Source organism: Vipera berus, assembly GCF_964194415.1.
Source record: "Vipera berus genome assembly, chromosome: 2".
NCBI classification, from domain to species: domain Eukaryota; kingdom Metazoa; phylum Chordata; class Lepidosauria; order Squamata; family Viperidae; genus Vipera; species Vipera berus.
Genome location: NC_138203.1, coordinates 206,243,439 through 206,270,809, shown reverse-complemented (window position 1 = coordinate 206,270,809; position 27,371 = coordinate 206,243,439). Strand labels below are relative to the sequence as shown.

The 27,371-nt window shown below is 37.7% G+C and overlaps 1 protein-coding gene across 2 annotated transcripts; it reads right to left on the bottom strand.

Annotated features, from left to right (window-relative positions):
- Window positions 1-599: 599 nt before the first annotated feature.
- CANX (calnexin) lies at window positions 600-26,642 on the bottom strand. Of its 2 annotated transcripts, none has more exons than XM_081321477.1 (15): window positions 26,520-26,642; window positions 20,175-20,363; window positions 19,291-19,364; window positions 18,480-18,538; window positions 17,623-17,764; window positions 16,981-17,062; window positions 16,328-16,520; window positions 15,093-15,282; window positions 11,564-11,677; window positions 8,675-8,831; window positions 6,998-7,213; window positions 6,004-6,123; window positions 5,746-5,890; window positions 5,292-5,419; window positions 600-3,326 (listed from the first exon to the last, which is right to left on the bottom strand). In XM_081321477.1, the coding sequence occupies exons 2-15, from the start codon at window positions 20,358-20,360 to the stop codon at window positions 3,273-3,275; spliced, it is 1,860 nt and encodes a 619-aa protein (XP_081177603.1). In that variant the 5' UTR covers window positions 20,361-20,363; window positions 26,520-26,642; the 3' UTR covers window positions 600-3,272. The 2 variants fall into 2 exon arrangements, with proteins under 2 accessions (XP_081177603.1, XP_081177604.1); XM_081321478.1 differs by lacking the exon at window positions 26,520-26,642 and adding an exon at window positions 25,283-25,329.
- Between the last annotated feature and the right edge of the window lie 729 nt (window positions 26,643-27,371).

Sequence of the window (27,371 nt, the reverse complement as noted above, 5' to 3'; positions counted from 1 at the left end):
CAAACTTGCGCCAAGCCATCCCAGCATAATTCGAAGTCATAAATACTCCAGGAAGCAGATTTATAACTAGCTACAAAGTATGAAACATAAGAAAGACGACTCACCTTTAATCATTCCATTTCTTCTATAATTAATGGTTCGTATGTTAGAAATATGTGCTGTTTAAATCAAATCTGTCCTATGTATCAAAGTATTTTATATGGTAGTCAATTTTCATATTGAAATTGTGCATGTTATGCTAAAACAAGGTCATAAACAGTGATATGAAATTGTGTACTTTGAACACTTCAGAAAGATTAACACATTTCATGAAGGCTCAGGTTTCTAAAAGCAAGACGCTCACTATGAAACCAATTGGGAAGTACTACCTCAATATGTATTATTCATGCCTTTTAAATTTCCACTCTTTAACAATAGTGACTTAAAATATTCTCAGTAGGACATTTAAAACAGAATGCAGACAAATTAACCACTTTGCATTTTGGATATTGTTCAGTTTTTACACAACAGAATATTAATTCTGAAGGAAGATCTATCAACTCTTGTCTTTAGATTATGAAAGACAACCAAAAATAATATTGCAGACTAGACAGTAGAAAAATAGTGATCTATGTTTCTTTATTGATCAAGTAAGCTTACATTTGTTTATAACTTAACCAATATATTTATATGCATACTGCATCTTCAGATTTTTACAACAGTCAGGACCTAAGTCACAATCTTGTTAACCAACACTTGAACCCTGCATCAAACAATACTGGCATTTAGAAAATTATAATAGAGAAGGCAAGGAGGTGCAAAGAAGAGTATTCTTAGCACCACATTTACTGCCACAGGAGAGCTGGGGCCACATTATGGAGATCTAGGATACCTTTTGCCATTTATGGTTAATTATGTTCTGCTCCTGTCAACATTCCCATATGAAATGGGGTAAGTGTCCCAAGACAGAACACACATTCAGTTAAGATCTTTTTCTTTAAACCATTTGTATCTTCATATGTAGCATATGAACTGTGACTGATTTGAAATGGCTACAGTGCACTTTCTTTTCCAAACAGAAGTAGTCAAATAACTTATTCATTCTAAAATTCTTTAGAACATTTCCTAAAAGTCTACTATAAGTCTATTTCTTTCCAACCAAGAGTTCAACTATGTCGGTGTAAAAATATTTCCTGCATCGGAATGGTTTTCCAGTCTTTTTAAAACCATCGGTTAAGTTACCAATTCAGCACCCCAATTACTTGGAAATTACAAATGACTTTTTATATTAATTTTTTGCTTTATTATTCTTAAATAGCAGATGACAATCTTCTCCCAGTACTAAGTAGTCTTAATAAGGCTTCACAGGTTACACTGGGCATTTAAAAAAGTACATTTACACTAACATGAAAAAAGGCTAAAACATGCAAACGGAGGAGTATGGTATTCTGAAGAGGTCTTATGAGTTCAGATTCATTCTTCCCAGTATCCTGGAGAAAGGACTACATGTTTCACAAAAAGTGAAGACGTTGATCAAAAAACATTAACCCAAGCACATTAAAATTAGTACTAGTATTAAATAGCCACTGCAAGTCAATGATGTAGAAAAAAATAGAAGAAACTAGGGGGAACAATTTCATTTAAACATCCTGACTAGACAACAGAAAGAAACTATGGAAGCAAGCCACTGACTGTATCAAGTTGAATCTACCAGTGGAATGGATGCTGAATTTATGCAGCTCTCTGGAGGACACAAGGAGAAAAATAAAACTCTTGCACAACTACTATAGATGTGCAAGGAATGATGCTGGAATGCACGCCAAAGGCTGCAAGCACTGTAGCTTTGAATGAGGATAGTTCTGCTGATTTGGAAAGATAACAGAACTGAGGGTTCTAAAAGCAAAACAACCAGCAAGACAAATGTTAGTCTTGTTTTGAAAAAGCTATGTATATACTTATATCTGAACAAAAGTATAAAAGCTTAGTTACTCTGAAAAATTCTTACCCACCAGGTAGAAACTGGGAGTGGTTTAATTCAGTGCCATATATTTAAATAAAGGACAACAGGTGGCAAAATATTTCTTCTTCGCTTTCCTCAATCATGCACTTCAATATAATATAGTGAGTTATGCTTTTCTTAGAAACAATCTGTATTCTACATAAGATTTCTGAATAGCTAGATACTCAATGCATTTTTTAAAAAATTATTCATCTGGAACCCCCTAGATTCACAATATTTTTGATACATGAAGAGAACTGAGACTCAAAATGTTACATATGCCAACTTTTCACATGCTTATTCCTCAGCTACAAATACTGACATTTGCTTTCAGCACAAATAAAACTTGAAAGATCAGCTTGCCTGTGCCTTTTATCCTGTGAATAATGAACGTAAAATGGCAACAATAAGAAGGTTAGCAACACTGTCCTGTTTCACAATGTTTGGACCCAGAAATAAGTAGTGCTACCTTCTGAGAACAAGAAACACAATTTTAACAGTGAGCTAAACAAGTGTATTCTCTAGCAGCTAAGCTGCGTCTGAAAAAACTGTACAGGAGAAGCAACAGTTGGAACAGAAGGAAATGTTTAAAAAAAAACTGGGGGAAGGGGAGAAACACAAAAACTGAAAGCAAAATTCCAAATTGAGAAAAAGTTCAAAATATAAATGAACAAGACAATCCAGTCTCACTAAATCTGCTCCTAAATTCAGACTAGTGCAAACACTGTTTTAACTGATCTGTATCTGTGACCAATATGAGTATTTCACGGCCACATGCTTTTCATCAATAAGGAGAGTTTGAGCACTTGAAGACTGTATCAAATGGATTTTAACTTTATCCTACATTTAACATGATCATACTATGAGAAATAAGAGTTGTATAAGAATTTCTATCTTTTTAAGAAAGAAAAAACTTATAAAAACTTTACATCTGGCATTTTTCTTAAGGTTTGCTCTTCACTTCCATTGATAGATTAATACATTAATTTAAGCCAAAAGTTTTGAGACTGGTAATTCTACCATCTATTTAAAAAACAAAATAAAAATGTTAGTTTTTGTAACATTCCAGAAATTCATAGCCGGGTTGTGTTAAATGCATTCTTTTTCTACAGGAATATTATTTAGAAACACAATTGCAAATATTTGACTGCTAAACACTTTTCACTGCAGAGTATTTGACAGGAACCTATGGATGGTGAATTTTGAGGATTTTCGATTTTCAGGAAAATGTTATCCACGGTCCTCTCCCAACACCATATGAGAAAAAATCATCAGATTAAGTTTTTAGGATATTTCAATCTCTTCTTGGTTTTCTATTTCTGGGAGACCTATTCAGAATTTCTTCCTCCTGCAAATGTAAAAGAACATATAAATAATCCAGCTGCATTCAGATATTTAGCTTTAAAAGTAATAAGCAGATGTTTTCAAAGGTAATTTGTTGTAATCTCAAGAGTAATGTACATCAGTAAATGTTGTTTTGTTTTAATAACTGTTGGTGCTACTGAACAGTGATAAGCACTTCTTAAAATCTTAAGCCTTATTTTTTACCTGTCAATCAAATTTAACTATTATCCCGTATACTTATTTCTTTCAATATTATAACAGTAAAAATGTTTCAACTCTTAACAGGTTAGGGCTTAATCACTGGGTGTTTCAGTGGATAGGAAGTTCACTTAGGGATCAATCCCAGTGTGGGATATCTGAACAAAGACCAGTCACAAGTAGTGTGCCACAAGGCTCAGTCCTAGGTCCTATTCTGTTCAACATGTTTGTAAGTGACATAACAAAAGGACTGCTTGGTAAGTAAGTTGTTGGTTTTTTTTGCTGATGACATGAAGGTGCGTAATAGAGTTGATGTTCTTGGAGGTATTTGTAACAGGGAAAATGATCTGGCGTTGCTGGAAAATTGGCCAAAAATGTGGAACCTGTAGTTCAATGTTTCTAAATAAAAGATCATGAACTTGGGGAAAAAGAACCCTCTGGCAGAGTAAAGTATTGGGGGTTACAGTGTTAGACAGAACAAAAGAAAAGGATTTAGGTGTGTTCATAGCAGATGACTGCAAAAAGATGACAGTGTGGCCAGACAATTGTGAAGGCAAACAAAATTCTGGGATATATTGCTAGAGAATCACCAGCATGAAGAAGGAGGCCCTAATCCCACTATATAAGGGTTTAGTTAGTCCCCATTTGCAATATTATGACCAGTTCTGGAGACCTCACTTAGAAAAAGAGCAAGTCCAGAGATAGGCAACAAAAATAGCATAAATCTGAGGGACAAAACATTATCAAAAGAGATTACAGGAACTGAATATGTACAGCCTGAAGGGAAAGGGAAGGACATGAGTGAAGCATTTAAATATATTAAGACAGTATTTTCAATATTAAGCAAAAATCAAGAACATGGAGACATAATCTCAAACTGAGAGGAGGGAAGTTCAAAAGTAATGTTAGAAAGTATTACTACACAGAATGTGTAGTGGAAGCTTGTAACCAACTTCCAGAGGAGATAGTGGGTCAATCATTAATAATTGAGTTTAGGCTTGCCTGAGATAAACACATATCTTTCATCTGACAAAAATAAAAATAAATGATCAAAAACAATAATAAATTAAAAACAAACGAACAACTCAAAAATCAAAGGGCAGACTTGATGGGCTACTGGATCTTTTTCTGCTGTCTGTTTTCTACGTTTCCATATTTTCTCTTAGAATTATCAACTTTAAAACACAGATAACATTCAATCCATAATGACTGTCTGCAAATTACAGAAATTAGTATAATAAACCAACCAACTAACCAACGTCACCTTTTAAGACCCAAGGAGATCTGCCTTCTCTGCTATACTTGCTCTTTGGAAGAACATCCTCTCACCACCCGAGTCCCCAACTTTGTTCTTTTCTCAGGCATTGGCAAAGGGTTTATTGGATAAAACCATCCAATAATATGAATTTGGATTTTAAACCTAGTGAGTGTGTGTGTGTGTGTATGTATCTGTTGCATTCTTTCATATTTCTCTTTGCAATGGTTGGTAAGCCACCCAGAATCATTTGCCAAACAAGCAGCCTATAACAAATTTACATCCCAACATGTGATGTTAGTACATAACTACTTACTGCTAAGCTTGTAAGCCGCCCTGAGTCTTCGGAGAAGGGCGGGATATAAATGGAATTAAAATAAATAAAATAAAAATTATAGCACACTTTTTGTTATCTCTCTTGATTGTGTTGTAAGGTAGGCTTATTAGCTATAGTAACTGCATAATACTTTGTATTAATGTTTTTCTCATACAAATTTGATGTAATTAAATACTTGCCCCTGTAATGTCTCTGTTTTCTTCCTCCTCTTCCATTTCCACCTCTTCTTCTTCCTCTTCTGCTTCCTCCTCCTCCTCCTCCTCCTGGCTCACATTTTCTGTATTTCCATCATTCCTGGGCTTTTCTTCTAAAGAGAGTTTTATACAAGGTGTTAATTTTGTTTACAACACAAGTGACAGTTTTTCAGACCTTAATACAACAGAAAAAAAATCCTGTTGCGTATATGTAATTTTTTTGTCGTTTATGTGAATTTGGGTAATAACAATACCACGGATGATATAACAGACAACTGGGAATAACCAACACCTTCTCCCCTAACTGACATGTTAAAATTGACCTTTTTCTGTACTGCAATATTTATCTTCTTTCTCAGAAATCAAGAGATTTTTTTGAAGATGGGTAATTTTCCAAAACACTTTTAGTGATTTCCAGGCTTGGGACACTTTTACCTACCAGGCTTTTTTTCAATTGATTCTTCCTCTTCCTCCTCCTCCTCCCCCTCCTCTTCTTTTTCTTTCTCCTCCACCTTCTCTTCTTCATTTACATCTGGTTGAGGAGCATCTGTCTTTTTGTACTCTGCAGCACTCGGTTGTTTTGTCTGAAATAAGACGGTGAAAGGGTTTTCAAGTTCAGCCCTTCTAAAACGGTCCATTTTCTTTCTCAGTTTTATCAGATAAAATGTTTAAAATCAACTGCACTCATAATACACACCTTTCCAGAGCAGCAGAAAAGAACGACGAGAAAAACAGGCAGAGCCACTGTCAAGATATATACTATCCAAAGCCAGGGACGTTCTTCAGCGGCAGCCATCATTTGGGTCACAACACCAGGCTAGAAGGTAAGTTTAAATCTAAATATATGCATATGCATTTGGTATAGTAAACAATATAGTTGCCAGAGATTAGTGTAGGTCCCACTACAACTTTTATAGCACAGTACTCAAGTGGTTTAAGTTACATGACATTACTTTAAGTCATATAAATTAATATATTTATAGAACCTTAACCCTATTTATGCATTAAATATTTAAGCTGCTTAAGGTAATTTCTAAACCTCTTAACTACTAACATTTACAAATATTAATTACTGCAACAATTTCACCTCTGTGGCAACTAATATATTTTGTGAGAGTAATTTAAGGGCTTTTCAAGAAGATTAAGCATGCATATCTGAGTTATCTCACCATTTAGTGTTTCTTGAAATTACCTAATGGGAAGAATGCTAGAGCACCCTGACTGAAAAACTCAGGCCTGAAGATCTATAAAGCTATTGCTGCAATGGTTTTTCACAGCCAGTTGAATCAATTGGCCAAATAGATCAGCTGCTTTCACCTGATAGGGCATAGCTTTCTTCTGTCTTAAGTATGTAGACCGTACTTTTTGATCCTAATATCTGGTATTAAACTAGTACTTTATCTAAGGCTACTAATCTGAAAAAATGAGTTACTTAACCTAGCCATTAAAAAATAATGAAAAATTAAAATGAATCAGCAATAACAATATCCTATAAATAGGATAAATAAATAAATAAATAAATAAACTGAATAAAGAATAGTGTGTGTCTATTTGCCACAAAAAGTTTTGTTTCTCTTTTCTCAAAGAGAAAAATACAAATCAATTTGTTTAATAGAACAGAAGAAAGAAGAATTCCTGAATTCTATTTTGTGCTGCACTATTAGAAAAAAAAATAAACTTTTCTTTCTCACCTCAGCAGCACCATCAGCGGCCTTCTTTAGGCCCCATCCATCATTACCCCAATCATCTGCTACTGCTCGGTCAGCGCAGATGATGAAATTATCAAATAATATATCTGAAGTCATAGACCATAATTCAAGTCCCACAGCATTAAAGGGGGTCATTTTGAATGGCTGTAAGTCTTCAAAGAAGTCTGGGTTTGGAATCTTCCTTGGCTTCCAGATGCCCTAAATAATGCAGACATCACTGAATCAATTCTATTAAGTTTTAATTATTCAGACATTTTAATTAACACTTCAGACATTCCTGAACAGATTAATAGAAATCTTAATATCCAATTAAAATATTATCAAGAAAGCTGTAAAAAAACACTATAACAAAATAGAATCATAGTCTACTATGATTCTACCCTGCAAGGCAGCTTCTATAGAGGTACTTAACTTATTCTCTATAGCATGTCAGTGTTGTGACACAGCCTTTTAGAGACTATTAATCACAATTCATTGAGAAGTTAAATCTGGACCTTAATGGAGACAATGGCTTTTATTTTTTGTATCAAATACAAATAGAAACAAAGATAGTAAGAGAACGGGGAAGGAAAAGAAATAGGAAAAGAATGCAAGGTAAAAGGGAAAGAAAAACTTCTTTTGATGCAGTAGAATATAATATAGTTACACTCTGACATTTTTCTTTACATATTTACTAAGAACCAGGAATTTCTATAAGAACAAATTAATCTAATCAACAAAACTCAGAAACAAAGGTTTTTTTCCTGTTTTGTGCATAAAATCCAGAAGTAGTTTTCAAATACAAAACAAAACAGGATCGATATTTTTTTTAATTAAAGTGGTTAGTTTTGCCATAGCTGCCAACTCTATTGCTCTTTCCACTCATTCCTCCATGGTGAGACAATGGCTTCATTTTAGATTAGATTTTTGGTTTATTCTACCTTTATTATTTTTATAAGACAAAGCAGTCAACATACCCAATACACTTTTCTCCTACTTTCTCCACAACAACAATCCTGTGAAGTTAGTTGGGCTGAGAGAGAGGGACTGGTCCTAAGTTGCCCAGCCAGCTTTCATGCCTAAGAGTAGACTAGAAGTCATTCTCCTGGCTGCTAGCCTGGTGAATAATCTCACCATTGGTAAGCTGATTGTGTTGTCACCTAGTTGCTTGTGAACAAATATTACTTTTTATGCATACATTCAACAACAGAATGGTCCTTGATTATATTTCTTTCATTCACTTCCCTATGATCTCACAGCTTCCAAGCCATGTGAATAAAGATAGTAACATCCGAGAGCAGTATTTCACACACTGGATGAAGTAGTCTTGTAAATTTATGCTGTAGCAACTTTTAAGGTGCCACAAGACTATTTTTGCTTTTTCATGTAGAATTTACCAAAGGAGCGAACTGGGGCTGTTGTGGAGGGCCAAAGCAAAAGGGCCGCTATTGTGGCCTGTGGCACCATTGCAGGCCAGACATGGATAGCCAAAGGGCTGGATGTAGCTTATAATGCCCAGGGCTGATGTAGAGGTAAATTCACAAGCTTACTCTCTATAAATATTCACACAACTGTATTTCAAAAAGTGTTGGATTTTAGTTCTACATAATGACCTAACAATAGTTTAACATTGAAATAATAAATAATTATTCCTTGACAGAGACCTTTAAAATAATATACCTGATAATTGGGGTTGTCAATCATAGTAGGCTTCCATTTGCCTTTATAGTTTGGATTGTCAATTGTGGGTCGTTGCCAGGTACCACAGCCAGGAGCCGATTCACATTTGGGATTTGCAATCTGGGGTGCCTCCCACTCTCCATCCATATCTTCGTCCCTGAAACATGAATCTATGCTTTAGGACTTTCTCATAAATGCAGCATATGATGGGAGAGACACAATCAATAGCAATTTAAATTATGGTGATTAATCCAATATAAACATACAGTATAAATTACAGTATTTAAATATTAGAATTTTATTTAGATTAGCATAATATACATCATCCCTAAAAATTATCATGTAAAATAATTTATTAGTACTATATGGACTGTTTCCATTTATTGGCACATAATCAGAGAAAAACTGTGGGCTATAATGTACAGTTGAAATTCAATTAATATCGACCTATTCTTTCAGTTGTGCATATCTTTGCTACTATTACCAGAATCTCATGGATCCTACTCAAATATAGAAAAAAATCTGTTAACAAATAACATTAAAATTAGGTGTTTGCTTGATTTATTTCACAAACTAAATCAGGGTTTTTCAACCTTTTCACCCATTGTACCACTTTTAGGATATGGCAACATCCGAGTACCACCAGTTGCCTAGCAAGGTGTCAAAAACTTGATGACCCCCCCCCAAAAAGAAAAAAAGTGAGGAGGTACAGGTAGTCCTCGACTTACAACAGTTCGCTTAATGACTGTTCGAAGTTACAATGGCACTGAAAAAAGTGCCCCGCAAGCCCGCCTGCCTGCCTGCCCAGTGGCGCTCTTCCTCCTGTCTGAGGTTTTCATTGCTGTGAGCATTTCTGTTGAGGATTGGTAGCGAGTGTGGGATGGGGGGGTGTTTGGTTTTTATCCCCCCCCCCTGTCTGCTGGGTGGTTGCAACAGGTTTTGGTCACTTCACATGACCCTGGGACACTATGACTGTCATAAATATGAATCAGTTGCCAAGATCTGAATGTAAATCACAAGAACCTGGAGATGCTGCAACATTCCAGCTGATTGGTGCTTCTTCTAGACTCAGAAGTGCCAGGATTAGCGCCAAGCTCCAGCTGGATCCTGGCGCTGATCCTGGCGCTTCCGCTGAGCCCTGACAGCCCTGCAGCTCCAGCCATCTCTTGCTCAGGCTTGTGCGGTGCTGCCACCGGTTCAGCTCATTCCCCTCCCCCGCTACTTTTCTAGGATGGTTGCGTACCACCTGCCAGGTGCCAATGTACCACAGCTAGTACCCGTACCACTCGTTGAAAAGCCCTGAACTAAATGATCTTTGAATATGAAAAAATAGTTGTCTCCTGCTGGAGCAGGAAATTGGACTAAAAAACCTCCAAAGTCCCTTCCAGGCTCTGTTACTCTATATTCTGTATTTAGTAATTGTTTGCATCAGCTTTAACTGCAATGACTGCAGCAGAACTCTTCCAGTAATTGGTGATCAGTCACTCACTTCGCTATGTACTAGTTTTGATCCATTTGTCCTGGTAAATTGCTTCAACAAGGAAACATATAGAGCTTTCTAGCACAAACTACTCATTTCACATTTTGCCACAAAATTTCTGACATTTGCTGGCTTTGATTTGTCCATTTCAAAACACTACATTTGTTGCTCTTCCAATTTTCTTATAAACTTGTGTGTACAAATAGTCCTCAACTTACAGCCATTTGTTTAGTGACTGTTCAAAGTTACAGCACTAAAAAAGTGACTTATGACTGGTCCTTACTGCAGCGTCCCCAGTCATGTGATCAGAATTCGGATGCTTGGTAACCAGCTGCAGCGTCCCAGGGTCACGTGATCATCATCTGCAATCTTTCCAACCATTTATTGATTAATATCAGTAAATACCAAATAAATATTTTCTTCAGATACTTTATTTAGGAAATTTATTTGGAATAGTGGACCACCAAGTTTTTTCTTAGTTAAACTGATATTACTATATGAGGAAGGTGGTCTTAATTTATCTGATCTGCAAAATTATCACTGGGTCATATTTTATCATCCACCTGTCAGTGGAATGAAATATACTTGGTGGGTCAAATTTCAAAGATATATTTCCTCTGCATTTATAGCAAGTGCTTGGGGAAAAAAAGAAAAGAAAAGTGTATTATTTCCAGGCATGCAAAAAATCTTTGGGCCATACTGGGATGTAAACTGAATTTTGATGAGAGTTTTAAATATCTAATTCTTTGGAAAAATTCTACTTTGAAAATTTGGTGGTTAATCATTTTATTGCCAGGTTTACTCAGAGGATGGGATAATGTAAAATCCCATTCAAGTACTTAATAATGATTATTTTAAGGATTTCTCCTGACTTTAATGTAAATTTGATCTTCCCAATTCACAAAGTGAAGGTTTCTTCAGCTTAAACACATTCTAATAGTAATATGAACCAGATGTTTGGTCTTCCTCAAAAGTACCTGAGTTGCTTTCTTATTTGATGGAATCTACAACAAAATTAAATTCTATAACATATTTCACTGGCCCATATGTGGTCATGTGGTATCTGATCATGTGTCTTAATATATATAGGCATATTTATAGGAAAATCTTTAAATGTTCAAAATGTTAATGGATGCTGAATTCTATACAACTTCGAAACTTTATTTCATTAATTTCAAGGACTTCCCCATGCCCCCACTTATAGTCTTTTATCATTGTGAAATTGTAAATACTACAATCTTAGATTACCATGGAAGAATATTAACTACAAAGCTAACATGAGAACAGAAAACCTGATTTTTTCCCTTAATTATTAAAATGACTGCTTAAGAAAATTTGTTACAGTTGACGAGTACAGTGAGGACAATGGCCTAAAGCTAAATACATGGCGAGACCAGCATTCAACTTACCAATCCTCTGGTTTTTCTGCATCAGGATCACCCACATATTCTGGCTCATCATCCAACCAACCTTCTGGCTTCACAGCATCTTCATCTGGAATTTTAGCAGGAGCATCCTCATCCCTGTAAAAAATTAAACAACAATCAAAATTATGTTATTTTGTTTACAATTTGATGTATTATTTATGTTTTGTGGTTTAAAACCAGAATACTAGCTTTTTCAAATATTAGTTAGCTGTCCTAACTAAATTAGTCCTCATTTACTGACCACTTTGTTCAATGACAGTTTGAAGTTATAATGTGCCAAAAAATAATCTGACTGCCATTTTACAATCATTTACAACCTTCCATTTCCCTCAGTTATTAGTCAGTAGATGGTTGTCCTGTACCTGCCTTTTTTTAAGCCTTTGCAGAGAAGAGATTGGAGAGAAAACGTGCCGGAAGAGAGTAAGCTATTTGCTTTTCAACACGCACTAAAAGCAATGCAATTGCACCAGCAGCAGGAAAAGACTGATTACAGAAATCACTTGCTTCACCCAATCACCTTGCAGAGCAATGACCAGAGAGCGATTGCAAATGTACTTTAAGCTGTTTGCATAGCATGCTTGCCACTGTCAAGACTTGACTGCCAGTGTGATCACATTGCTTTCGATGTGTACAAGTCCATAAGCAAGCACTCCTGCATTCCAAAGAGTGGGAAAGTGGATTAGGTGGCAAATAAAATCTGAAGATATGAAACTGACTACTCTTGTCTTTTTCCAGTCAGAAAATGGTTGTGGTCATGTGATTTCCTATTTAGTGACACTTTAGCTTAACAAGGGATTTGTCAGTCCCATTTAGTTTGTAAGTGAGAACTACCTGTAGCACCTGGTAGCTTGTGCAACTACCTGAAAGTGACCAGATCTTAATCAGTTCCATAGGGAAGGCTTTTTTGCCTCCTAAGAGGCAACACAGAACACACTAGGCAAACAGCCAGTGCTAACACATTTCTCTCAGTGTACTCCCCATTGTATGCTTGTTTACTCACTTGCAGTCTCTTTCTCACTAATTAATGTAAATAGAAAGTAGTCCTCACTTAACAGCAGCAATTGGGATCATTAACTTTAACCTCTGTGGCTAAATGATGTAGTCGTAAAGCACAGTGTCACATTATGACTACATTGCTTAGTGACAGCAATCCTGGCACTCCCTGTTGTCATTGTTAAGCCTCCTAATTTCAAACAAACCAGTTTCCAACAGGCCAAGCCAAGGGGGAAGCTGGCAGGAACTGGCAAGTCCCAGGTGACTTACAAAACAAGACAGTAAGTGACTACTATTAGGTAAGGGAGTATGCATGAGAATGTGCAGGTGGCTGTCAAAGTATGGCATGACATGGCAGAGCCAGCTGGGGGAGTGTGAACATGTGATTATGAAAGTGTGTAAAGTGCAATGGCTGCTGCCAAATGTTCAGATGATTATTAAAGTCCAGTGCGAGCATAGCAGGGCTGGATGCTGTTGGATAGGAAAGGGTGTGTGAGGGACTGATACATCCCCCTTGCACAAGGCTAGGAGTGGGTGTTTCCAGGTATAGGAGTGGCTGTTGAGGAACAGCAAGAGTGTGGTAGGGTTGGCTGTGTGGGAGTGAGTGATGCAAAAAGGTTGGAGGTGGCTGCTGCAGGGTGGGGGAGGGTGTGCAAGTGGCTGTTGAGATATGGATAGAGCATAGGTAGCTACTGTCCATAGGGGAGGGTGTGCAGGTGACCACCTCAAGTTGACGGATATCGTGGGTGCTATAGCCAGGCTCTTTGGAGGGAAAAAGCTATCAGAATATAAGCAACTTATAGGAATGACCTGCCAGCTTCTTCACTGAGTTTGCTTGTGACAAGCCAGGAGGGAAAGTTGTGTGATTGCTGGATGTAGGATGTTGCAATTGTTCTTAAGTGCAAGCTGGTTGCCAAATGCCCAAATCATGATCATGCAACTGCAGGGGTGCTGGGACAATCAGAATTTTGAAGACTGATAGTGTGCTGATATCCCAGTTGTATACCCTATCTCTGCCAAGAACTGTACAGTTACTTTAGCTAGTGCTTGCAATTCAAGTGATGAAAAAATAACTGGAACCAATCCTCACATTTACAACCTTCACAGGACTCTAAAGCAAAGGAATGCTGAAGTATGATCATTAAGAACAGTTGCAGTTTCACCTAGCGATTGCTTTGTCTGTATATTGAATTGCTAGTTCTGTTAGTGGTCTCAAGGAGTACCTGCGCAAGTGATGATGTACCTGAATAGATGTGTCTCAACTCCAGCAAGACTGAATGTGTTTTGGGGTTGTTTCTGGAGTCATTCCAGTGATAGCACTCAAAGCTGCTGTGCAATCTGGTGGTCTTCCTGAACCCATGACTACTGTTCAAGGAGTAGATTAAAGCTGTGGCTAGGAGAGCCTTTGCAGAGATATATCTCACATGCCACTTGTGCTCAGGATCAGCAGACTATGCTTAGGGTCATTCATGCCTTAGATGCTATCTGCATTATTGCCATATTTATATAGGATTGCCTTTAAGACTCAGAAGCTTCCACTGGTACAAATGCAGCAGCACAGAAAGTACAGGATGCACTGAGGTCTGGCAAAGTAGCAACTCTAGTGTACAAGCTTCACTAGCTTCCAATAGATTTCCAGCTGCACTTAAAAGGGCTAGTGATCACTTCTAAATCCCTACGTGGCTTGGGACCTTATTTCCAATTATTTCTGTGATCCCACCACATTGGGAAGAGTGGATGTTTCAGATTCCCTCAGTGAATCAATATCATCTTGCAGTCACAAGACGACGTGCCTTCTCTGTTGTAGCTCCTCTGTGGAACAGGCTTTTCCTGGAGATTGGATGGCCCTCGTTGACCTTCTTGAAAGCTGTAAAAACCTGGAGCCTCATATAAGTTGGTTTATGACTGAAAATAATTACCTTGGTTTTTCTATTCCATATTTACAATGTTTGTTTAAATTGTATTTATGTTGTTTCTATCATTTTGTCTTCTGATCTGTCCAGTTATTTGCTTCCAATTGTTAGCCATATAAATTTAAATAAATAAATAAATGCAGTTACTGAACTGACAGATGGGACTCCCTAGCTTCAGCACTCAAGTGTTTTTATTCCCTTTACCTTCACTACAGCAAGAACTGCAACATATATAAGAATATTTCTGGGAAATTCTCAGCTTGCCCACTAATATCCTGAACAAATAGAAAACACAACAGTGCTGATGACAAAATTCATGGTAGAATGTAAAATAAGAACCGTAACATTCTCATCCTACAAAAGCTCCACTCTTTCCCAGATTGCAGGACAAAGCTGGGCTCAATGCATCTCCATAATGAAGCCATTAAGCAATTAGTACACAATGGGATTGCCTCCCATCCCATAATATAATTTATACAGAAGAAGAACATTAGAGATGGGATTATGCTACAGAAAATAAGCTCCAGGCTCACCTCCTTTCATCCTTTTATAATCAAAATCAGATAGAGGCCTACTTTTTAAAAGGGTCTTCAAGAAATACTCACCAATCATCTGGTTTAACAGCATCTGGATCTGGAATCTTAGCTCTCTCATCCCAATCTTCTGGCTTCTGATCATTTGGGTCTTCTATCTCACGTGGAGGATTCACAGGAGGGGTCATATCAGATAGTAGATTCCCACTGTTTACAACAGTTTGATCAATCAAAATTTCAAAGCTGTTGTCTGGATTCAAGACTATGATAAAAATCCAGAAATATAAAGATAAAATGAGCTCTAAACAACTGCCATTATCTTTTGGTCTACTATCTTAATTTATATGGCATTGTGAAAGTATCTTTATAAAACACGGAATGCAGCATTAAAAAATACTTCACCCAAATTCAAGCAAGCAATAATATTTTGGGTTTCCTCAAAAATTTCATGGAAATCATGAAACAGATAGTCCTCAATTTACAACCATTCATTTAGTGACTATTAAGTTAAAACTCCACTGAAAGTGACTTCTGACCAGTTTTCACACTTATGATCACTGCAACATCCCATGGCCGCATGATCAAAATCCGGGCACTTGGCAACTGGCATGTATTTATGACAGCTGCATTGTCCCCGGGTTATGTGATCACTATTTTACCTTTCCCATCCAGTTTCTGACAAGCAAAGTCAGTGGGGGAAGCCAGATTCACTTAATGACCACGATTCACTTAATAACTGCAGTGGTTTGCTTAACAACTGTGGCAAAAAAAGTCATAAAATCGGGTAAAATTCACTTAACAACTGCCTTGCTTAGAAATGGAAATTTTAGGCTTAATTGTGATTGTAAGTTGAGAACTAGATGTAATCTATTAGAATGCCCAGTTCTCCATATCAAAAACCAGTTCCACCACATAAAGTTCATTGTAAGAATCATGGGAATATAAAAAAGTTATTCTCTACAATATAGTCCACATGTCAGCCCCACTAGGTAAACCAGAGAAGGAAATCAACTCTTCACGAAGGCAAAACTATTTTATTGAGATGGGCCATAACAACAGAATTATGTAAGTCTGACTGGGCTATTCTTCTTATATGCCAGTGAGTAGGAGAGGTCTCTGCCTCAGTTTCTCAGTTATTAAAAAATATCTCATTCCTTTTTTCCCCCATAACATTTTTTTGCATACTTTCATCAAGGTCACCTTCCTTATCCACTATGCTATAGTTGAAAAGGCTCCCTCTCTTGCCTTCATTAATTACTATATTATAATTTCACCCACAAAAGTATATGAATATGTGGCTGCTTTACCCAGTGTATAAAGATGTGTCTTCTTATCAGTAAAAAAATTCTTTAACTCTGCCTCTGGACGCTTGGCATGTTTCTCCTCATAACTGCCAGTCTTTGGATTCTTGTGGCGGAAAATGAAATGTAACTTGTAATCCTCACCACACTTGTCAGGACCAAACATAATTGTGTATGGAGTCTTGTCGTGGAACTGGTCCTATGAAAGATATAGATAGGAAAACCTTCAACATATAAATTCACTTTTAACAAAGCTTTCATTTTATACTTTATTACGCACCAAATTATATTTAAGTTTAACTGAGTCTATCAACCACCTCTCAGCTAACAGATTTAAATCAATACAAGGGGGGGCCGGCGGGCGGGGGAGGGGAGACTCTTTGTTAGGATTCCTTTTTAATGCAAAATAAGCCACAAATGCCCAAATCAAAAGAATGATATTCAATTCAAATGAACAATAGTTTTTATTCCTTAACAGTTTTCACAAAAATTGCATACATAACTTGTGTCATTGAAATAATGAGATTATAATAAACAGTACTTAGTGTTTAGCAGACTGACATGCAATCACCTTGTTAAAGTAGTAAGATGATTTGCAAGAGTGTAATCCAAACAAATAAACATTAAGATCTCAAGTTTGGAAGATTAACAATACTCACCAAGTTTAAATCATTAGATTTAGTAAGCAGTTTCACATATGCACCACCACACTCAATTCCATTTTGGAAGTTGACTTCATACCTAAGTTTGCAACATAAGAGGTCACACTGTCATTTTTTAAAAACCTATTGAAAATGATTTCACACCGCACTACATTAACATTTGACCATCAAAGCTTAAATTTTTGTCTGCGTTCTTCCAATTCTTTCCTAGATTTCTCTCCAAAAAATTACGTTTACTTACTTACACACATATATAAATGCACAAACCTCCAATTTCCAATTCTATCATATAAAATATATATACCAACAATAAGAAATTGTTGGTATATATATTTTATCCCGCCTTTGTTTTTTATAAATAACTCAAGATGGCGAACATACCTAACACTATTCCTCTCCTATTTTCCCCACAACAATAGCTCTGTGAGGTGAAGTGAGGTGAGTTGGGTTGAGAGTGATTGGCCCAGTCACCCAGTTGGTTTTCATGTCTAAGGTGAGACTAGAACTCTTGGTTTCTAGCCTGGTGCCATAACCACTAGACCAAAGTGGCTCTAAATTACATTGTGAGCCCTTGTCTACTGTTTATGCATTGGGTATAGTATTGCTGCTTCAGTGAAAAACACAGCAAAACATACTTACTGCACAATGAGAGGCCTGGTGTCAAAGATGAAAGGCTTATTAAGTTTGGCAGAAATTGCATGATGTTTGGCCCGTGAAATCAACACAAGTCCTTTATCCCCAGGAAGTTTAGTATCCTTCATTTCCTGTACTTCCCATTTGCCTATAGAAACAAGACAGAAACAACACAACCTTGCTCTTTTGTTTCCATAGCAAATATGTTAAACACAACATTTTTCAAACTCTTCACCATTATCGTATTGTGCTTGCACTAAATGCTCCTCCCTCTTTTCCTTCAGAAGACTTTAGCAGCAATACCTTTTGCAGACAGCTTTTTCTTTGATAAAATAAAAAACTATGTTTTTATATTATTAGAAGCTACTGAGTATCAATACATTTATGTAAGAACTAGGCATAATTATCTCTTCTTAAAAACTACTTTCTGCAAAGTCACAATGATTTTGTTGGAATTATTAATCTGGATGCTTGTGAAAAATTATGCTTGTATTCTACTTTCATGAAATCTCTTTTTTCTGCAACTGCAATGACCATCACTTTTAGTATATTTTTATATAAAAAGTAGGACAAGAATAGACTTACTAGGGGGGAAAAAAACTTACCTCAAAAAAAGTACATAACAAATACTTTGAGAATTGGCCGAACAGATTTTCTAATAAACATCTAGACTAAGTTTAAATGCTGTAACAGAACTCTGATTTAGCTTACACTAAGGAAATAAATTTGTATCTGGGCTGGACAGATTGCAAATTGGGTCTTATATAACTGAATAATACTCTCTAGTAAAATACTCTTTCTGTATAGGAAAAAAACATATTGCAATAAAACTTCCTATATGAAGAGTAAGATATCATACAAACCATCATATTTGGCAATCTCATCATCCGTATCGTCCTTCTTGGCTTTAGAAAGAACCCACCTAAAAAGAGCAGGGAGAGTATTTTTCAATTTTATATAGCTACCCATCTCGTACCTTTGACTTTGGATGGCATACAATAAAACAATTAAAAAAATTAAACAAAATAATTCAACTTAAATAAGACTGTGGGAGAATGGATCAACATATTAAAACATAATATAATCACCTTGCGGGCTCCTTCAAGCATGCTAGGAAAAAAAATGGTTTTGAGAGATTTCCAGAAGCCAAATAGGACAGGGATAATCTTGCTGGGAGGGGGGGGAAGGAAATGATGTTCCAGAAAGTAGAAGAGGTTATACTCTGGTCCCAGGCTATTGCAATTGATACATATCAAAACACAGTAAATGTGTACTACCAAATGTCAACTCAAGTTGCTTAAGAGACTATAACCACCTATAGCTAAAAAGTTAACTTACCAGATTATTTGTGTACGTAATATGACAAAGCTTGGTAGGGAGGCATAAGAGCCATTTTCATTAGTTAACTGTGGATTGGAATGTTCTCTCTGGAAAGCCACTCTTAACTAAGACATGAACACGTCACTCCTTCATAAATGTTTCAATGTATTTTTCTTCTTTCTATACGATCCATTCTTTCCAACAGTATTAGATGCACTCTGTATCAGGTATTTTATTTATACCGATTTCATTCTTTTGATTTATGGATTGATTGATTCATATGTTTAAAAGCATATTTTTAATTCAAGCTTTCCTGACATATACCTACTAATATTTTTTTAGATGAATGCTTACCCTTCTAAAGTTCCTTTATCAAAGTTTTCGGCAAAATAAACTTCTCCTGTTGGTACTGGAGCTTTATAGGTAACCTGAAGACAGAAGTTCAATATTAGATGATATTCTGAATAATTTAATTTTTTTACTATGTTTACAATCAGGTGCAATTTAAAAAGTTCTAGTTATCTGTCAAAATTCCTAATCATTCAACTCCCAAGATCAGAATTACCAAAATAGCTGTGTAGTAAAATATAATCAGGAATTTACACATCAGGCAAAGTTATGCTTGAGGGTTTTTTAAAAGATTCAAAGCAAAAACCAAGCTACAGTATGCATTTGTGTGTGTGTGTGTGTGTGTGTGTGTGTGTACACTTACATACACATATATATATACACACATACACACACACACACACACACCACACATCAATCTTTAAATGTATGATTCAGGAGATCGCTATCTTTTGGATGATAATGAAACACTGATGTTCCTCTGGTTTGAAAATAAACATTAGACCTTGTAAAGCAGACATGTCAAACTTGCGACGTCACATGACATCATGCAACGTATCGGGACGGTTTTGCCATTGCCGGCAATGGGGTGGGCGCAGCTTCTGTGTGATGCGTCCGGCCTGCAGTTTGACACACCTGTTTTAAAGAATAGATGATATAATGCAATTTCACATGAGAACTTGTACAACATCCTGTGAGAGTACCCAATATTGTGTGATTTGATGGCATGGAAAATTGTCAAATTATACATGCTGTTACCTAATCCTTCATGAGATCTTATATAAAAATACTAAAAACTGCAAGCTTAATTCCAACTTTGTAAGACAAAGCTGGGTTTTCTTTTTGTAGTTTTTGCTGAACTTTTTAACTGGAAAAATATTTAACCAAACCTTAGGTATTGGAGGAGCACTGGTTTCATGCTTTAATTCTTCTACTTCTTCAGCACCATTATCCAAGTCATCTTCTATATCTATTACATCTTCATCATCATGATCGTGATCATCACTGTCATGTGCCAGAAGACTGGATGTTCCAACTATTAGCAATAATGCAAATAGCAAGCACTTTCGCTTCATGGTCTATGACAAAGAGAGAAGAAAGTGAAAATTAACAATGAAATGCAGTATAACTGCCAAGACTATGACCTTGTGCTTGGCTTATTTAACCCTAAACCCAACCATAAAAAATATAAGATATGTACCATGGCTAATTGCTTATTGTAACAAAGAATTCACATTCCAAATTAGGTCTGATGCTGATATTTCATTTTGTATTGTCCATGGTACACATTTTTGCTAGACAAAAGGATTGATACTAATATTTGAATATAAGAAAAATAAGAAACTTTAAAATAAACCTTAATACATTTATTAAAAAGAGACTTTTAGACCTCAAATAAATGAGATATGATTGTTTTTACACGAGTTACAGTTTTACAGAACATATTAAATGCTGAGAATACAGCTGAGGACATGGGCTTTCATACTCTCATGGATGTTTTTCTAAGATACTAGGTTAATGATTATTGGAAAGAGATATATTTTATAGTATTCAATCTTTTCAGAAAATTCTACCTTCTTATCCTAAATGTGTTGAAGGAAAATAATGTAATTTAAGGGGAAAAAACTAGCTATGAAGGACTGAAAATATACAGCCAGCTATTATATACTACTCAACTGTCTACTAAACTTTAAATCATAGTATAATTTATCTACAAACATTACTGATTTCAGGAAAGTTACCAATTATATGCATACAAAGAAAAGTTCTTGCAGTATATCCAGCAATGTCATATTTTTTTGTCAAAATTTTAAATAACTGTAAACTCTGATCATTTGCTCAATTTTTTTTACTACACCATTCCATTCACATACAGATAATCCTTAAGGTATGAACATTTGTTCAGTGAGTGTTCAAGTGATGACGGCACTGAATGAGTAAAGCTTATGATCACTTCTCAAAGTTCTAGCCAATGCAGATCCTCGTGGTCATGTGATTTGGGTACTTGGCAAATAAATCACAAAACAGTAGCAGCATCTCATGGTCACATTATTGCCATTTGTGACCTTCCCTGCTGACTTATCACAAACAAATTCAATGGGGACGCCAGACGGGAAGGTTACAAGTCACTCCCGAAATAGCCCTGTAAGACATCCCAGGATCTTGTACTCGATAGCAAACTCTGCTTACAGTCTGTAGCATGCCTCCACTTGTAGCAACCTCTGCCCATGGCCCTCCTGCACTCCATAGCACCCCACCAGCACTCACCCATGGTAAAAGCCTGCAGCATCCACACACACCCTGCATTCCTTGCCTGGGACTCCAGCCTCTTTCTGCTTAATGACACATGCAGTCCTGGGATTACAATGGTAACTGGGACTGCCATTGCTAAGCAGTGCAAACACGTGATGTTATGTTTTATGACTGTATCACTTAGCGAAGCATTGGTGTTCCAACTGTCCTTGTAACCTGAGAACTAGCTGTACACTGCAATACTAGAAATTTATGCTAGTTTTAAGGGGTGAAAATGAGGATTTTTTAAAAAATAAAATAAAGCATTACACTGTTGTACTAGCCCAGGGGTCGGCAACCTCGGCTCTTTTATGACTCGTGGACTTCAACTCCCAGAATTCCTGAGCCAGCATAGCTGGCTCAGGAATTCTGGGAGTTGAAGTCCACGAGTCATAAAAGAGCCGAGGTTGCCGACCCCTGTACTAGCCTATTCAAATAATTAAAACTTTTCCACTTTTAAGATCGCATTTGTTGTTGAAATCCAGAAGGTAAACAATAAAAGTCAAATAAGACTTGATGAGGGTCCCTTGGCACATGTCTATTTGTATTTAGTACAGCTACCATGTTTCCTGAAAGGCCTACTCCCAAAATAAGACCTAGCTTGATTAGGGTGGTCCTAATATAAACTCTAATTCCCCCCCCCCCAAAAAATAAGCTCTAGTTTTGGGGAGAGGCACACACTTAAAAATCAAGCTAGGGTGGGAGTGTGTGGATCTGCCCCACACGCCCTGCACCCACTACCTTGCAGCCAGGCCTCTCCTCACCGGCCCACATCTTTTGTGGCGTCTTTTGTAGCCAGGCTTGCATTTCTCAAGTCACAGGCCTTTCCAAAAGGCCACTGCAGCCAAGAACTGAGCTATGCATTCAATCCATAGGTCGGTTCTGCAAGACCTCTCCAGCCAAGTTGAATTCATAGCTCACTTCTCGGCTGGATAAGTCTTGCAGAACTGACCTATGGATTGAATGCATAGCTCGGTACTGAGCTGTATAGGCCTTCCAGAAAGGCTTATGACTGAGAAATGCAGGCTGGAATGCAGCTGCGGAATGCAGCTGCTCCTTCGGCCCCAGAAGAAGTAGATCTGCTGGGTGGGTATATTGGTGCCGGAGGTAAGACATCCCCCCAAAATAAGACCTGGTGCCTCTTTTGGAGAGGAAAAAAAATAAGACCAGGTCTTATTTTCGGGAAAACATGGTATAATACACAGCTAAAGGATGCATTAATTTGCACAGAGGTTTGAACATACTGCCTATGTGCATCTTTCTCCTGTGACATCAAATCCTAATTTAAGCAGCTGCAGAGAGATACTACATTCATGTCTACCATATCTTCAAAAGCAGTTTTCTGTCTTCCAACCTGAAGTGTTGCACAATCCTATTATTTAGTTATTAGCACACTCAAATTCTACTACCCAAACAAGTGAGCAAGTTATCAAATATCACCTAATAGGGCCCATGGAAGTTATTCAAAAAACTGCTTTGCAGGCCCTGTTAGCATAAAAAAGTATTTCTTCTTATAAGCATTAAAGTATCTGAATTATTTGGAAAAGTCATGCAACTCCTCTGAAGATTGTCTTTATCTGTGAAGACACAGGCAACACTTTTCTACCTATGTCTGCACAGGCAGAAATGAGCGTAATGGCTTGCCTCCAAAAGTTGTGGGTGCTCCACAGGGGGATGGATAGAAGACCACCAAGGTTCCTTTCAACTCTGTCAGTTTCCTGGGCCTGTCAAGGAAGCAAGCAGTACCTACCCATAAGATCTTTTGATATGATCAAGAGCTGTTCTTCCAAATAACAGATTGATGAAAGACAAAATTCCTTTCACTTACTTTAGTTACTTTTTTAACCCTTATTTTGTATTAAAAATCATATTTAGTGGCTGTTTACTAAACACAAGTACCAGAAAATATGTTTTGAAACATTTTGCCAACAAGGTACAATAAAGTACAAACTCCCCCACGTATTAAAAACATATATAAATATTGTATTTTTACCTAGTCTAGGAGCCAAACACCTGCTAGAACACATATTTGTCTGTATTCGGAATACTTGTAGAACAAGGCAAATACTTGTATTTCCAGAAGAACATTTCATAGAATGAATATCACCACTGAAATACTGGAAAAAATCTGTTCTTCAGTTATTTTTTACTCATATGCAATACAGAACCATATACTCTTTAGAACACCAAAGATGTACCACTTGTTTCCGTATTTTCTTTGACCTTTAGTCTATACCTCTAATCTGGCAGAGCAGATACCAATGGAAATACTTCAATGAAAGTCAGTATAATCAAAATAGTAACCTTATCTTCTACAAAAGAAAAAGGAGCAAGAGAAGCTGAGAAAAGACAAAGAACAGAATCAGACTGAAGTGTTTTTTTAAATTTTTGACTGACATATCTACACATCACAAGTGTATGTTTTTTGTTAAAATCATTTAATCATGTAACAAAATTAAAGATTACATTAAATCTTGATGAAATATGAAAAGCAATGCAAATATAAGCAATCTGTCTCCATTATATTATATAATTTTGTCATTATTCTGTATTAAAGATTTAGATAATCTATGTTTTTCCTGTCAACACATTGTTGTAATATAGGTCTGGAAGCAACACAGTCATTTTGAGTGGGACCGCAATCTAAGCACATTTATTTTAGTCAGTATCATAACAAAATTATTTTTCAACATGAACAGGAATGCCGGTATGCTACTCTGTAATTTTAGAACACAATACCCAGCACAGGTAGTCCTCAACTTACAACAGTTCATTTAGTGACTTGTTCAAAGTTAAAACGGCACTGAAAAAAGTGACTTATGACCTTTTTTCACTTACGATTATTGAAGCATCCTTGTGGTCATGTGATCAAAATCCAGACACTTGGCAACTGACTCATATTTCTGACGGTTGCAGTGTCCCGCGGTCATGTGATCACCTTGTGTGACCTTCTGACAAAGTCAACGGGAAAACCAGATTCACTTAACTGTGTTACTAAACTGCAGTGGTTCACTTAATAACTGGGGCAGGAAATGTTATAAAATGGAACAAAACTCACTTAAATGTTTGGTGAACTACAGAAATTTGAGGCTCAATTGAGATTGTAAGTCAAGGACTACCTGCACAGTAACTTAGATATTTCATATATACTGAAGTGTCATTTCCAATTCAATCTTATGCCATTAAGAACTAGATTACTGTTTTGAAAACATTACTCTAGTTAAGAATGGTATAAATTTGCTTACTCCACTATGAAGAATAGACTTCTTCTGCAGTCTGTTTCATGGTCATTTGATATTGTACCAATTAATACGCTTGCATTTTTTATTACTGTAAGGCATTACAGCACTCATGATGTAAAAAGGTACTTATAACTTGAGACAAACACAAATGACAAATGCCTGACTTGCAGATTTTAAGTAAACTGCTACTTTCAAATACACAGAGGTATTTCCTCATTCTTATGACCATTATCGTTTTGAAGTTCAAGGTTTGTTAGCTCATTACACCACCTATATTGTATCCCGCACTTACAAGTTAACCTTCGACCTGCATAAACATTTTACTCATAGACAAAAATTAGAGATTTATTCATACTCAACTTCTGACATTAGCTCATTTTTTAATTAGACCATAGCTCCATGTCCAACTCTGTTTAGCTTTTTTAAAATGTTAAAACCAACTCAAAATAAGCAGATGCCCTTACTCCTTTTATCTTATCATGCTGGTTTTTCAGTTCGCATAGGACAGTCTCGATCTAGATCAGTTTTTCTCAGCCTGGTGCCCTCTAGATTCTCGGGAAGACAAATCCAAAATTTAATTTATCCACACTGTCTGAAAAGTATGTTATTAAGTGCCAACTGGCCAAGGCCAATTCATATCAAATAGTAATAAATTATGCATTTCTTTTCTCAGAGCTGCACATGCAGAGAGCCCATTTTTGATGCAGACACTGGCATCAGTATTAAAACGCCACATTGCACAATTTTCACAACGTCCACAATAAAAGACCCATGGAAATACAACGACCTGCTGTGCCAATATCCGTTTTCCGCTTCATTCACTCAAACGCCCCCCCTCCACAGCGCACGCCTTACTGAAGGCCTATGCCAAATCCACTCAATTCTCCTTTTTCACCTCATGATAGAGCAAACTTCGGTATAAAGTCACGCATATTTTCAGACTCCCAACGGCTTTGCAGGGCTTTTTTTTTTAAAAAAAACACAAACAAAACATGAGGGAATGTTACCTCCTTTACGGCTATCTGGGTCCGGATCTGCCCCTACTTTAGGGTTCCCTCTCTGCACAAGCCACTTTATAAGGGGGTCCTTCGCGCTGCAGCGACCCCTTCTCGCCCTTAGCTGTGGCAATTCGTAACCACGAGTTCTGGCGGCAAAGGGGCAGCACACCCAGGAGGCAAATGCTAAGTCATTAACCATCGCGTGTGCTCCTCACCGGCAGTCACACTGGCCCACAGGCCCGAGCCCTAAGGACCCGCCTTGGGCACCCTTTAATATGCCTTCCTTCGCTGCCTTCCTCCACGAGGCCTGCGCGCCGCACCCACAAGCCTCCGTTGCTTCTGGCTTGAGAAGGGGTGGGAAGAGGAGCGACGGGGGGACGAGCCTCCTCACCCAATTCCTCCACTTAGGCCTCACGGGGCAAACGCGGCAATTGCCCGCCGCCTTAGGCCCGCAAGCCCGCCCCCGTCTCAGACCCCTAAGTCTCGGAATCCCTACAGAAGTTCTCTCTTTTTTCCCCCTTCCTTTTTCCTCTTTTTCACCCGTCGTTCTCCCTCAGCCAAGATGCCCGCCTTGGTGGCTGCCGGCCCCGGCCCCCTCCTCCCGCACACGACAGAGAAGCAGCAGCAGCAGCAGCAGCCCAACGCTTTGCGGGGGGGCCGCTCCCCTCCGGCTCCTGGCAGAGACGGGCGAGCCCCAACTCACCTTATCCGCGCTCCCACCGGGCAAAGAACTCCGAGCGGCCCCAGCGCCTTTAATCACGTGGTCGCTTCCAGAGCTCTGCCGCCGCTACCCGCTCGCCTCTTCTCTCCCTAACGCCAAACCCCGCCTCCCTCTAACGCTGAGAGACTTCTTAACCCCATTGATTCAGAGGCGCAACCGAGCCCCGCCCATCGGACCGCTTTTGGATTCCATTGGTCAGTGCCCCATGTCGCTTAACTTTTGGTCTCTCCTGAAAGCCACGTCCCCACGACGCTACCTTCGTGGAGCGCTTCCATTGGAGGGTTGTGAGAGAGGAAGTGGCCACGGATTGGCAGCAAGTCAGAGAAGGGGATGTTTGAATGAAGAGTTCCGATTCATTCTTAAAGTGACATGAAACTCTTGAGACGGTTACTTTTAGTTTCTTCGGGCGATCAACGCGCGAACGGAGTCCTTTATTATTTCATGCAGTGCTTTTTTTGTAAAAGAAAAAGGTGCCGGAACTCACACATGTCATACAACCCGCCTTGCCTACCCTACAAGGTTCCATCCAAAAAAGGTGCCGTAACTCCGTTCTGAGCGTTCTATGAGAAAAAAAAGCCCTGATTTCATGTATTGTATAACTTTACCCCCGGTAGTTAGACATTACTTAGACAGACTCAAATTAAATATTTTTGTCGCAGTATGACAAAAACATGGGGGGCGGGAAAGGAAAAACAGGATGATTAGCAGCCAAATGGATGGACTCGGTTACAGCGATGCAGGGTACGTTGTTGGAAAACCTGAAGGAACAGGTTGAGAATATCATCCAGGAGAAAACGTGGTTACTACAAGAATAGTACCAAAGTCATCATCACG

Excerpts from the sequence above, each read along its gene's own strand:
- CANX (XM_081321477.1), bottom strand. The coding sequence starts at position 20,360 with ATGAAGCGAAAGTGCTTGCTATTTGCATTATTGCTAATAGTTGGAACA. Across the intron at positions 19,365-20,174 it reads GTGCTCCTCCAATACCTAAG|GTTACCTATAAAGCTCCAGT; the intron begins GTTTGGTTAAAT and ends TTCTGTCTTCAG. Across the intron at positions 6,124-6,997 it reads CCGCTGATGGTGCTGCTGAG|CCTGGTGTTGTGACCCAAAT; the intron begins GTGAGAAAGAAA and ends CTTACCTTCTAG.